At 48.8% G+C, this 10442-nt stretch overlaps 2 protein-coding genes across 12 annotated transcripts in view; one reads left to right on the top strand and one right to left on the bottom strand.

Moving 5' to 3' along the window:
• The first annotated feature begins 1377 nt into the window (after nucleotides 1–1377).
• Nucleotides 1378–9496, top strand: DYNC2I2 (dynein 2 intermediate chain 2). The gene is given in 10 exon segments (XM_054848743.1): nucleotides 1378–1422; nucleotides 1424–1642; nucleotides 2369–2623; nucleotides 3389–3498; nucleotides 5163–5320; nucleotides 5868–5977; nucleotides 6738–6905; nucleotides 7366–7598; nucleotides 8340–8497; nucleotides 9085–9496. Coding segments are annotated over 10 exon segments (1671 nt in total). The 5' UTR covers nucleotides 1378–1401; the 3' UTR covers nucleotides 9324–9496.
• Nucleotides 9489–10442, bottom strand: part of SPTAN1 (spectrin alpha, non-erythrocytic 1) — a 51479-nt gene continuing 50525 nt past the window's right edge. For all 11 annotated transcript variants that reach the window (XM_054848741.1, XM_054848742.1, XM_054848740.1 and 8 more), the window contains one exon: nucleotides 9489–9818. In XM_054848741.1, coding sequence (XP_054704716.1) covers nucleotides 9693–9818 — 126 coding nt within the window. In that variant the 3' untranslated portion in view covers nucleotides 9489–9692. The remainder of the gene's footprint in view (nucleotides 9819–10442) is intronic.

Below are 10442 nucleotides of genomic sequence, written 5' to 3'. Positions count from 1 at the left end.
GCTGCAGTGTCCTGGGGCCCACACAACCAGGGAAGGAATCACAGCATGTACATAGTACAGGAGTTGAAATCCAGAGGCTTCAAGTTCATCAGGACTTTTTTCCTTGCGTTTGAAGGAGGTGCCACTTCTTTCTGCTTCAGTTTCTGTAAAATGGCTGTAATAGTTCTTTATAATGACTTTTAGGGAATCTTATTTCACTATTATTTGTAAAATAGTTTAAATTCCTCAGAAAAACTGCTGCACTCAGCTCTTTACATAAATGGATTCACATGTGCTGAAGCAGCGCTACGTCCATTCTCACGGGTGCCTCTGTGTCCTGTAATCTGGATTTTTACGTACAGGCCAACCTCCCTCCCAGCAACAGCAGGAATAGCTCCGCTCAAGTTAGCGCATCTGTGCCTGCTTACGCCAGGCCTAAATTTAGCCTGTGCGTTCATCATTAAGTTGTTCCAATAGAGTTACAATTAGAAAAAAAAACCCTACAAGTAATTATTCCTAACAGGTATGACTGCACTTAAGGAAGCTGTGACACCAGTAAGTGTTTCTGCACACACACATAGCACAACCATTATCCAGCTGCACACACGGGCAGATGTTGCACCACATTTAACTGTGGCTCTCCAGTGCTCCCGGGATGAGAGCTGCCCAGCTCCGGCAACGCAGCTGGCATGCAACAAGCTCAAATAGTAATTCACCCACAGTACAAATAACCGTAATTCCCTCATCAGAGCCAATGAACGTAAAAAGCAAGGAAGTCAGAATGCACACCAGGCTTTACACGCGCGCTTGAAGCTGACTCCCCTACTCCATTTCCTCGGCAAGCACACGCCGGGTAAGCTAACCAAAGCGGCATGCTTAAAGCCACGTTTCCAGCACTACGAATAATTCCTCCTCCGGAGGGCTGTGGAGCGGAGCCCCAGGCCCGTTTCCGAGCTGCACTACGGCCGCAGTCAGCGGCACTCCGCGACGGACGCCCGCGGCTCCGGAGCAGCCACAGGGGCCGCAACTTGTACCGCTGGGCGCTGCGGGAGTTTTGCGCCACCAGTCGCCGACTATCAGATTTCTCCTCAAGCCCCCGCGATGCGGCCCGACACTCCCCTCCGCCTCGCGGCTCCCGCCGCAGCCTCCCTACGCGTTCGGCTTTGTTGCCCCCCACCCTCCGCCCAGCGCCATCTTAACTCCTGGCAGCCCCTGCGCCCTCTCGCCTCTGCTGCCACTCGTGCCCCCGGCGGCGCGGAGGGCCCAGCCGGAGCCCAACGCGGGTACGGCTGGGGCGGCCGAAGGGGAAGGAGAAGCCCCCACCAGACCTACAGCATTAACACAGATACCGCCCGCTGATGCCGGAGCCAACCCGCACCGCTCTTCCACACAGAGCCGCCTCCCGCCCAACACAAACCCTCCATGCCCTTCCCCAACATGGCACCCACCCGGGTCAGTTTACCGCCCGCAGGCCGGCGGTCCCGTCGCTAGCGGTGACGTCATCCCGCAGCGCCTCACCCGTTTCCATGGGAACCTGCGGAGCGGGCGGTGGGAGCTGGTTGTGCCGCGACCCCCGCTCGCCGCCATGTTCGCGGACGGGACGGTTCCCGGCTCCGACGTGGAGTCGCTGTGGAGAAGCGCCCGGAGCGCGCGCTGCGAGGCGGTGAGAGACCCCGGGCGGCCCTCGGGGCGGCCTCGGCCTCGCTCACCGCTCTTATACCGCCGGGAGGGGCCGGGCCGGGCCGGAGGCATCTCTGAGATCCGCGGCGGCCTGCTCCTTCCCTACCCCCTGGGCCTGCTGAAGGGGCGGCCTGGCCCCCACTCGTTCCCTCTGCGCCCCTCGGTGAACCCCCCCGCAGGTCCCGCTGCTCCAGCTCGGCCCGGGACGGGATGGAGACCTTCCCCACGGGGAGTTTGCATCCCTGCCGGTGCCCGGGGCAGAACCGGCGGCAGGCGGACCCCTCTGCAGCATTTTACTAATTTAGGCCCTTTATACAAATTGGCAAAGAAACACACGTGCAGCTGCCACAAAGCTCGTAGTTTGGGAGCCGATCCTGCTGCACTTGTCATCGTGTTTGGTGTTTGCTCTTTCCTCTGGAGGCTTGCTGCCTTTTTGCGTTCTCTTATTCTCCCCATTCCGTGCTGCAGGCCTGAATTTGACTGACATTCGGGCCTCTCTCTCTCATATCACATCATGTGAAGGTCACAAATACATCACTGACACCCGGAGTTACAGAGGCATCCTGCTTTTAACCATGAACCAGGGGTGTGCAAATGTATTTGAATGTCTATGAAATGCCAAAAAGGGGAAGATGCTTTGAATGTTTTGTGCAACACTCTCTTTTTTTTTTTCTGTTTGGATTATAGAGTGTCTGTCTTCTTTTACTAGAAAAGCTGCCAGACTGGGAAAATTTCAACAGCAGAAACTGCAGTACAATCCCACACTATCCGAGATGCTGGTGTGCAGACTGATCAAAGTAAAGCTGCTGTCCAAGACTTCCAGCAAGAAGTCCAAGTAGATTATGCTAGCCTTCTCTCATTCCTTCAGAGAGTGGAGGATGCTGTTATCAAAGAGCTAAACAGAAACTGGAAAAGTCGTGCCTTTGATGGCTTTGAGGTGAACTGGACAGATCAGAATGAAACAGTAAGTTGACAGAATTCAGATCCTTGTCATTACCCAAACAGAGCTGGCTGCAGTGGCTCCACCTTGTTAGTTCTGTTTCTTACTGCTGTGATTGTTCTTGCCAGATTCTAATAATTAGACGTTACTAGTTGTTTTTTCCTCCAGCTTTCTCCCTTGCTTGTGGCCTGGCCTTGCTTGGTAAAACTGTTCCTCCTGCTAGTGACTGTGTTGCAGCACCTTTGTGAGAAGGAAGCCTGCAGTTGGTGTAGGCTTATCTTCAGCTTCCAGTAGCCCCTTTAGAGCATGCCAGAGTAGCAGTTATCTGCGAACAGTTGCAGTCACTGATTTGGTGGCTCTTCCTACTTAGATTATATTTGTTTAGTGCGCAGTGCTCAAGAGTGGAAGCAATTTGTATCGGTCAGTACACGTTGGTACCATCATTTTCAAACCATTGCTTGTGAAGCTTAGCGAGTGCTGGAGTCACACCTGGGGGGCTATTGTAATTCCTTACAGCACAGCCTTCTGGAGTTGTCATGCAGCCCCCGAAGTGTGCAGTCTGTGAGATGTAGTTATGAGGTGACAGTTGGTTTGGTAGGGTCACGTGTTGTGGGTTTTTTTTTTCCCTAGTAAGAATTCAACTACTTTTTTTCATGTATATCTCTGTGTTTCTTGGTCAAAGGGGAAGCCAACGCTGTAACCATGTGATCATACGCAGGGGCATGCGCAGATCTCATTTTTTTGTGTTCAGAGATTATTGCTTCAGTGCTTGAATTTTATCTCTTCCAGGTGTTGTGTTTGCATACGTTGTCATACCCAGAGGCTCAGGATCAAAACCTACAGGTTACCAGTGTCTCGTGGAATGCAACCGGATCCGTTGTTGCATGTTCATATGGCCGGTGAGTATCTGAATGGATTGAGAGCCCAGCTGAGGTTGGTGTGACGTCTTCGGCTGACCTGAGTTTTAGATACATTCACTTTCTCTGCAGTAATAAACTAGACATATATATACACCTTATGCAAGTTAAATAATTCATATTCAAAGAAACAAAATCTCAGGGCAGTCTTAAATTATGGCTTTTATTTCTTCTACCTTCCTCCCTGCCTCGAAAATGGATATGTGTACTCTTACTGATTTGTTTCTAGATAGATTCTGTTTGGAAAGAAAATGTAAAGAGCAGAGGCACTTGCAAATATATGTAGGTGAGGTTTGGAAGTACGTGCTTATCTTCACTGAAGATCGTGTTGTTTTAATGTGGTCTCTTAGCACCCCGGATGAACCTGGCACTCGTTCACACGTGCGGCTGATGCTATGGACATGTGCTAACAAACATTTAAGGGTTTCTGAAATGAGAGTTGGACAAAACATTCATCTAATCCAATGAATGTCTATAGCAGCCTCTCCTTTCCGTGCCCTACTGCTGCCCTTACTCCTTTTTTGCTCTGCCTCCATTTCCTTAGATTAAAATCCCCAGCAAAAAAGGGTATCCATGAGTGAACGTGTAGGGCAGAGTAAAACAGGGCAAACCTGTATATTCCATACCCCTTCTGCTCTCCCAGCCTACAGCCGTTTTCAGATTAGAATGTGCTTTCTATGTCTGTGGTTACCCTCAGTAGAATTCCATTCCATGGACTTACACATTCTCTGTGAAGCTGTATAACCTTTTAGCATCTACAACATCCTTCAGTAGAGTTTCACAGATCAACTAAGTACCCATTGGATGAAAAATTGCTCCTTTTATTTGATCATATCTATTCCAATAAAAGAATTAAGAGCATCAAATAAAGGCAGTAGAAGTCAGGCTCTTGCTGTCCTGATCAGGACCATTCTGTAGATCTCTGACCTCCATATCGTCTCCTTGTAGCATGCAATGAATGAAATGGGTAGAAATAATGAAGTAGAGTGGGAAGTGTCTGTTAGCATCCCAGAGTAATAATTCATGACCCACTTGTGGCAAACGGGTATGATGGGCAAAGGACTGGATTGAAATCTCTAGAGCTGGGGTGCGTGGCATGATTTGTCCAGGGTCATCAACACCATTTGGTGGTTGTGAAGCATGTTCTCTGTTCCTATGGAGGCACTCAAACTTCAAATCATGCTGCTTATCTCAGGCCAGGCAAGACCCAGTAAGTCTTTTCAGCCCCTCTCAGTCCTCCAGGTAAGATATTTCCTTGATGGATCTTTGAGTCCTTGTTTAGAGGAAATGTGGTTTGCAACTCAGCCGGTTTGCAAATCAGCAGCAATTTAGTCTCTTTAGGTTTTCATTCCTAAATGCTCATAGCAACTTTTTGTACATGCCCTTTAGATTGTTCCCATTATTTGAATGGTCAGTAGGTCTCGGAATAGTGAATTGTATCTGAGATTTACTTGCTGGCACTTTGTTCTGTAAGTACACTGACACGTACTGTATATATACTCACCCACAGAGAAGTTTCTTCACCTCAGTTTTCCTTCAAGCCACGAAGCAGCATGTTTAAGTGACAAGTCAGGCATACCGGAGCTCTGCTAGACTGGGATTCTCTGCAGAACACATAAGGCAAGACGTAGCTTTTTCCTCTTCAGGTTGGATGGTGGGGACTGGAGCACAGAAAAATCCTACGTCTGTACCTGGAATCTGGACAGAAGAGGGTTGAATCCAGAGCGCCCTGACCTAGTGGTGGATGTTCCCAGCTCTGTCATGTGCCTGGCTTTCCACCCCTCCCAGCCTTCAGTGATAGCGGGTAGGTTGCTCTTACCTTAGATCCTCTCTGAAATGTACCCTTATTTCCTTCAGCTTAGGTCATTTTGTTTCTCTCTCTCAGCTCAGCTTAAGATTTCTTGCAGAAGTAACAGTGTTGCAGCTCCTCACACTGAGGAACTAATGCTCATCAACGCTGATAAGCGCACTGTTGCTTCTGAACTGCGACGCTGCTTTTTTCAATGACATCTGCCTTTCATCTCCCCCTGAGGAGATGACAGGAGGAAATTCAGCCCTGGGTGTAGGTGGGACGAGTGTACTTATTTTGGCAGAGCTGTATTCTCTTACACCAGAGCTGAGTGTGCCTTGTATACAGCTGCCAGTCCTCTGAAGCTGGTGGGCCTGTTTCCATCAGAGCTTCATTTGTGCATTTGTTACCCTTTCTGCTGAGGACCATGCTTCTCAGAACTCTAGCAATAAGAAAAGTTACCCCAGTTCTGTTGTAACAGCAGTGCAAACTGCCCCTTGCATCACTCACGTTTATGCGCCATTAGCCCTCAGATGTTTTATTGGTACCTTTGTCCTTTCAGGTGGCCTGTTCAGTGGGGAGCTGGTGGTGTGGGACACCAGCAGGACAGAAGACTCTGTGATCTGGAGGACGGGGATGACAGATGACACTCACACTGATCCAGTATATCAGGTAACAGAGAACATCTACAACAGATATGGCTGGGGGAGGCAAGAGTTGCCATGGCTCTGTTTCGTACTTTCAGTTCTTAGTCACCTTACTGGTGCTTTACCTGAAGCACTCATACAGGCCGTTATGTTTCAGCAGTTATGCTCTCTTTTCGTTGGCTCTTTTTTTTTTTCCCCGAATCTAGCTACCAAACAGTCATTTGCTGAACTGGACACTCAACGCTGTAAAAAAAATAGCTTCTTGCTATTCAGGATAAATGAAGACTAGGCCTGTTCCCATGCTGTAACTGTTTATCGATGCAGATGCAGTCAACAATATTTGTTGTGGTTTAAAAATATAAGTAGCAAAGTATCACTGATCCATAAAGCTACACGAAGGGTCACAGCTTGTCAGGCAGTCTGGCTTCCGGGTGGTTTTTGTCCTTCTGGGGTCCTGTGACTCTGGGCAGTCACGTATTTTCTCATCTGAAAGTCAGGAAAACACTGCTGTTTATAGCTGGGTGACAGTGCTATAAGTCCCATGGCTCAGAAGCGATGGCAGGTGAACTATAGAACTGACAATACAGAATTCGGCCCTGAACACCTACACACATTTCTCTCATAGCAGCTACGTCTGTGTGCTGGCTCCCAGCAGAAGCTGGTTTGGTACCAATGTTGCTGGCTGCTGCCTGTTGTCTTGGCAGGTCAGGGGCCCGCAGGCTGCTGAGGGGGGCTTGGCAGTTGTGACAGTCCCCCTCGTCATGCGCTTGTGGCATTTGGAACAGGTTAACTGGTTACCTGACGCCAAGCACGGAAACCACTCCCGGCTGTTGAGCGTGTCGACGGATGGGAAGATCCTGGTCTGGAGGGAGGAGCGAGATGGTCGGCTGGCCTTGGCCGAAGGGTTTGCCATGGTGGCTCAGCAGGTCCCTCGCAGCATGCGGCTGAAGAAGGTGAGTTCAGCTGTTGGAAGAGGGATGATTTGACAAAACACTCTTAACTCCAGAGCCCATGTGGCAGAGCGCGCCTTCCACGAGAAGGGCCAGGAAAACAGGGGAGAAAAAAAAAAAAAAACCCCACCCCTTTGGAACACACACACTAACCCTTGATTCCCATCTCCTTTCCCATACTGAAATCACTCCTTGGAAGACTGGCAACAGCTGAGGTTTTGCTATGCTCTAAAGAGAGGCTGCTGGGAGGACAAGAGAACTTGTAGTAATAATAATTCACATGAATCCCCTTGTAGGAGGATGCTGCAGAGGTTAAAGGCTGAGCAGTGCTACAACCATCATAGCTGGTGCAAGTTGTGCAGCAAACAGCCCCTGGGGTCCAGGCTGGTTCATGCTGCTCTGACCACATGGGTGTTTCACTGGACCCCGGCTCTTGCAGCAGCTTTGTCTCTTTTTCTCGCAGTTTGCCTGCGGAGAGGCTGCTGTGGGCGTGACCTCGCTCTCTTTTTCACACTTTGATCCCTGTGTGTTCGTTGTCGGTGTGGAAGGCGGCTATTCCCTGAAGTGCTCCATTGCAGCAGAGATGCCGGCTCTCCATCAGATGGGCAGTTCTGTTCCCCTCAGGGCACCAGCGGAGCTTGCTTTCTCCCCACACGGCGGGCCAGTCTACTCCGTGAGCTGCTCACCCTTCCACAGGTGAGTGCTGTGAGCTGGCACCAGTGGTGCATGTTAGACAATTATTGCCTGGCTCAAAACATGCATTTTTCAGATCACCCTGGAGGGTGGGGTGTGTGTACAGGATCCAGACAAAAAAAAAAAAGTCACCTGGCATTGGGAACTTGATCAAGTAACTTCCTGTCGTAGGAGAAACAATGTCCACTGGCTCTGGTGAAGCTGCCCACTCGGATATGCTGCGCGTGGGCACCTTCCTTAGATCATCATCCTATACGTTAATATTAAAGAGCAATTTAAAGTCAAGGGGAGGAGCTGAAAAAGTAATTTATTTATCAGTGCTAAAGTGCTGTGCCCCTCAGAAATGTTACCAGTAGCTGCCTTAATTTAAATTAGCAGCTCACATCCCTCTCTGCCTGCAGTTTACCCACATCTGTGGAGGAGGCCCCAAGCCATGTTTCTATGCTGACAGCCCAGGTTTGCATTTACTTTGCACGAGACAAACACAACACTCACACTGCCCTTCTCTGCATCAGCAGTTCTCAGCCACCACCAGCCCTCATTAAACTTAATTGAGGGCAGAACCAAAGCTGTGGCTGCACAGACCCCATCCTGAGGTATGGCCTGGAAATAGCTGCTTTGGAAACATTCAGACCTTTGCAAAGCAGTAATATTATCCAAGATTATGCTCCTTGACTGATTTTTGTTCTGTATCTTTAGCAATAAAGCAAAAAAAAGTTGCTTCTTCCTTCCTCCCTCCCCCAGGAACCTCTTTTTGACCTGTGGGACTGATGGACAAATTCACTTGCACTCCATGTTGCAGACACAACCCCTCATTTCTCTGCAGTTATCAAAGAAATACCTCTTCTGCGTACGCTGGTCTCCAGTTCGACCACTGGTCTTTGCAGCTGCATCTGGGGAAGGCAAGTAACTGCAGATGCCTATTCTCAGATACAAAATTAAGATTGTGCTGGATATTAATTAGTTCAAGTAGGTTGTACTGATTAGCACTTCACACAAGCAGAGAGCAATGGCCATTGTTTGTACTATGCAATTAGTATAATGAGTAATTTCTAACTCCAGCAGGACAACTTCAGTTATTTTTCACATTTGATGATACCTTTACTTCTGTTGCCACAGCCATTTGCAGGGATGTAACATAGCAAGATTACCGTGGCTAAAACTGATTTCTAGCTTCCTTGTTTCTGACATTTACTTCTAGACGTAATCATTTAAACCAAGAAATTTTTCCCTAGAAAGTTGCCCAGACATTTTTGAGTTAAGGAATGGAGACTTCACAGAATTTGGCAAGCTGTTTTCAGGTCTCTGACAGCAGAATAAATCTGCGCTGTCTTGCGGTGATGTCAGCTATCTGTCACAGCCTAGAGGCCATCAGAGGGAGGGGGAAACAGGTTAAAAAGAACAACTCCAAGTTCTAGACTAAGTAGATATTCATCTACTGTTGAATAAAGTCCGTTGCCATAAAGCTGCAATAAGTGTTTCTGTTTAGGAGATGTGCACCTGTTTGACTTTGAGAAGAGCTCACAGAAGCCTGCCCTCTCCATAAAGCAGGCAGCGGGAGAACACCCTGTGTACTGTTTAGAATTTAACATCAAGCAGACACGGCTCTTGGCAGCAGGGGATGCTGCTGGTACAGTCAAGGTCTGGCAGCTGAGTTCGGACTTCACCGAGCAGGGACCCAGGGAAATGAATCATCTGGAGCAGCTGGCAAGCGAGATCACGGACTAAGGCAGCAACACAACCAGCTGCATGAAGCTTGTTACTACTCTGACTCCAGAAGTTACCCACTCACCTCTTGCACAGCATTGGCCTGTAACACACAGGTAACTACGACAGCTGGAGTTTCATTCACGTAACAGTTACATTTGCATTTAACCATTAAACACAAGATGATGTGGTTCGACCAGTAACTTTTATTGAAGCACACTGCAATATCTTTGTTTTCCCTAGGAGTTTTAAGCTAAGCAGTTTAAGGTTACATCATAAAGTAACATTGATTATTGTAGAGCACAAAGAGAGAGAGAGAGAGAGACATGCAGAGCTATAGTCAGCAAACGTGGGCATGTTCTTTGCATCTTTTGGTACTAGTGTTTTAGATCAATTCACAAAGAGTGAACGTGTAAATTCTATGTAGTCATAGGCAGCAGGAAGTTCTCTGCCCTTGCCGTCCATGTAGGGCTTCATGTGAGAAATGCAGTAATCGGCCTGTTCCCGGGTCAGGTTCTGAAAGACAAAGACAGGGCAGAGGTGGAGATGGGCGCTCTGAGGCTGCGAGTGGGATGTTTGCAGCAGCCCTCCCCCAGGCACGCGGCTCGGAGCAGAAGCCAGAGCAGCAGAACTACCCCAGCATGGCAACACTCCAACTGCCTGCACTATTGGTTAAGAGTTGGAAGGTCTGACCCAAGTCTTCCCACCGAAGACAGAACAGGTAACCGATACGAGGAAGCGGCACAACCTCTTTATTGCCCTGCCAGCTGGTGGGATTCAGACAGGAAAAACTTGCTGTCTTGGCAGGGCCGTGAGGGGGAGGAGATGTTCACGCTGTCTAAGCCTGGCTGCTTAAGTTTTTCCTTTGAATTGCTGCCTGGAGAAGCATCTCCCTCTAGTCTCAGAAGTGATTAATGCATGAGTTTCTGAGGACAGACACAGTGAACACACCCCCTTCCCAGGCCTTTGAGTAACTCTTGTTTTACTCAACCTGAGTAGTTGACTGTTAAAGCTTTTCCTCTATAGATCCAAGAAAGCAGCCAGGTAGGTAGGGCAGTTACCATCATTTCTGTGGCTGCTGCAGAGGGGACAGCTATTGGGTTCAGAATTGACTCAATTACAGCAAGACGAACCTCCAAC

The sequence above is a fragment of the Grus americana genome, chromosome 20, assembly GCF_028858705.1.
Source record: "Grus americana isolate bGruAme1 chromosome 20, bGruAme1.mat, whole genome shotgun sequence".
Classification (NCBI taxonomy): Eukaryota; Metazoa; Chordata; class Aves; order Gruiformes; family Gruidae; genus Grus; species Grus americana.
The sequence above is the reverse complement of the archived record's forward strand: the minus strand, read 5'-3'. Positions and strand labels throughout refer to the sequence as shown.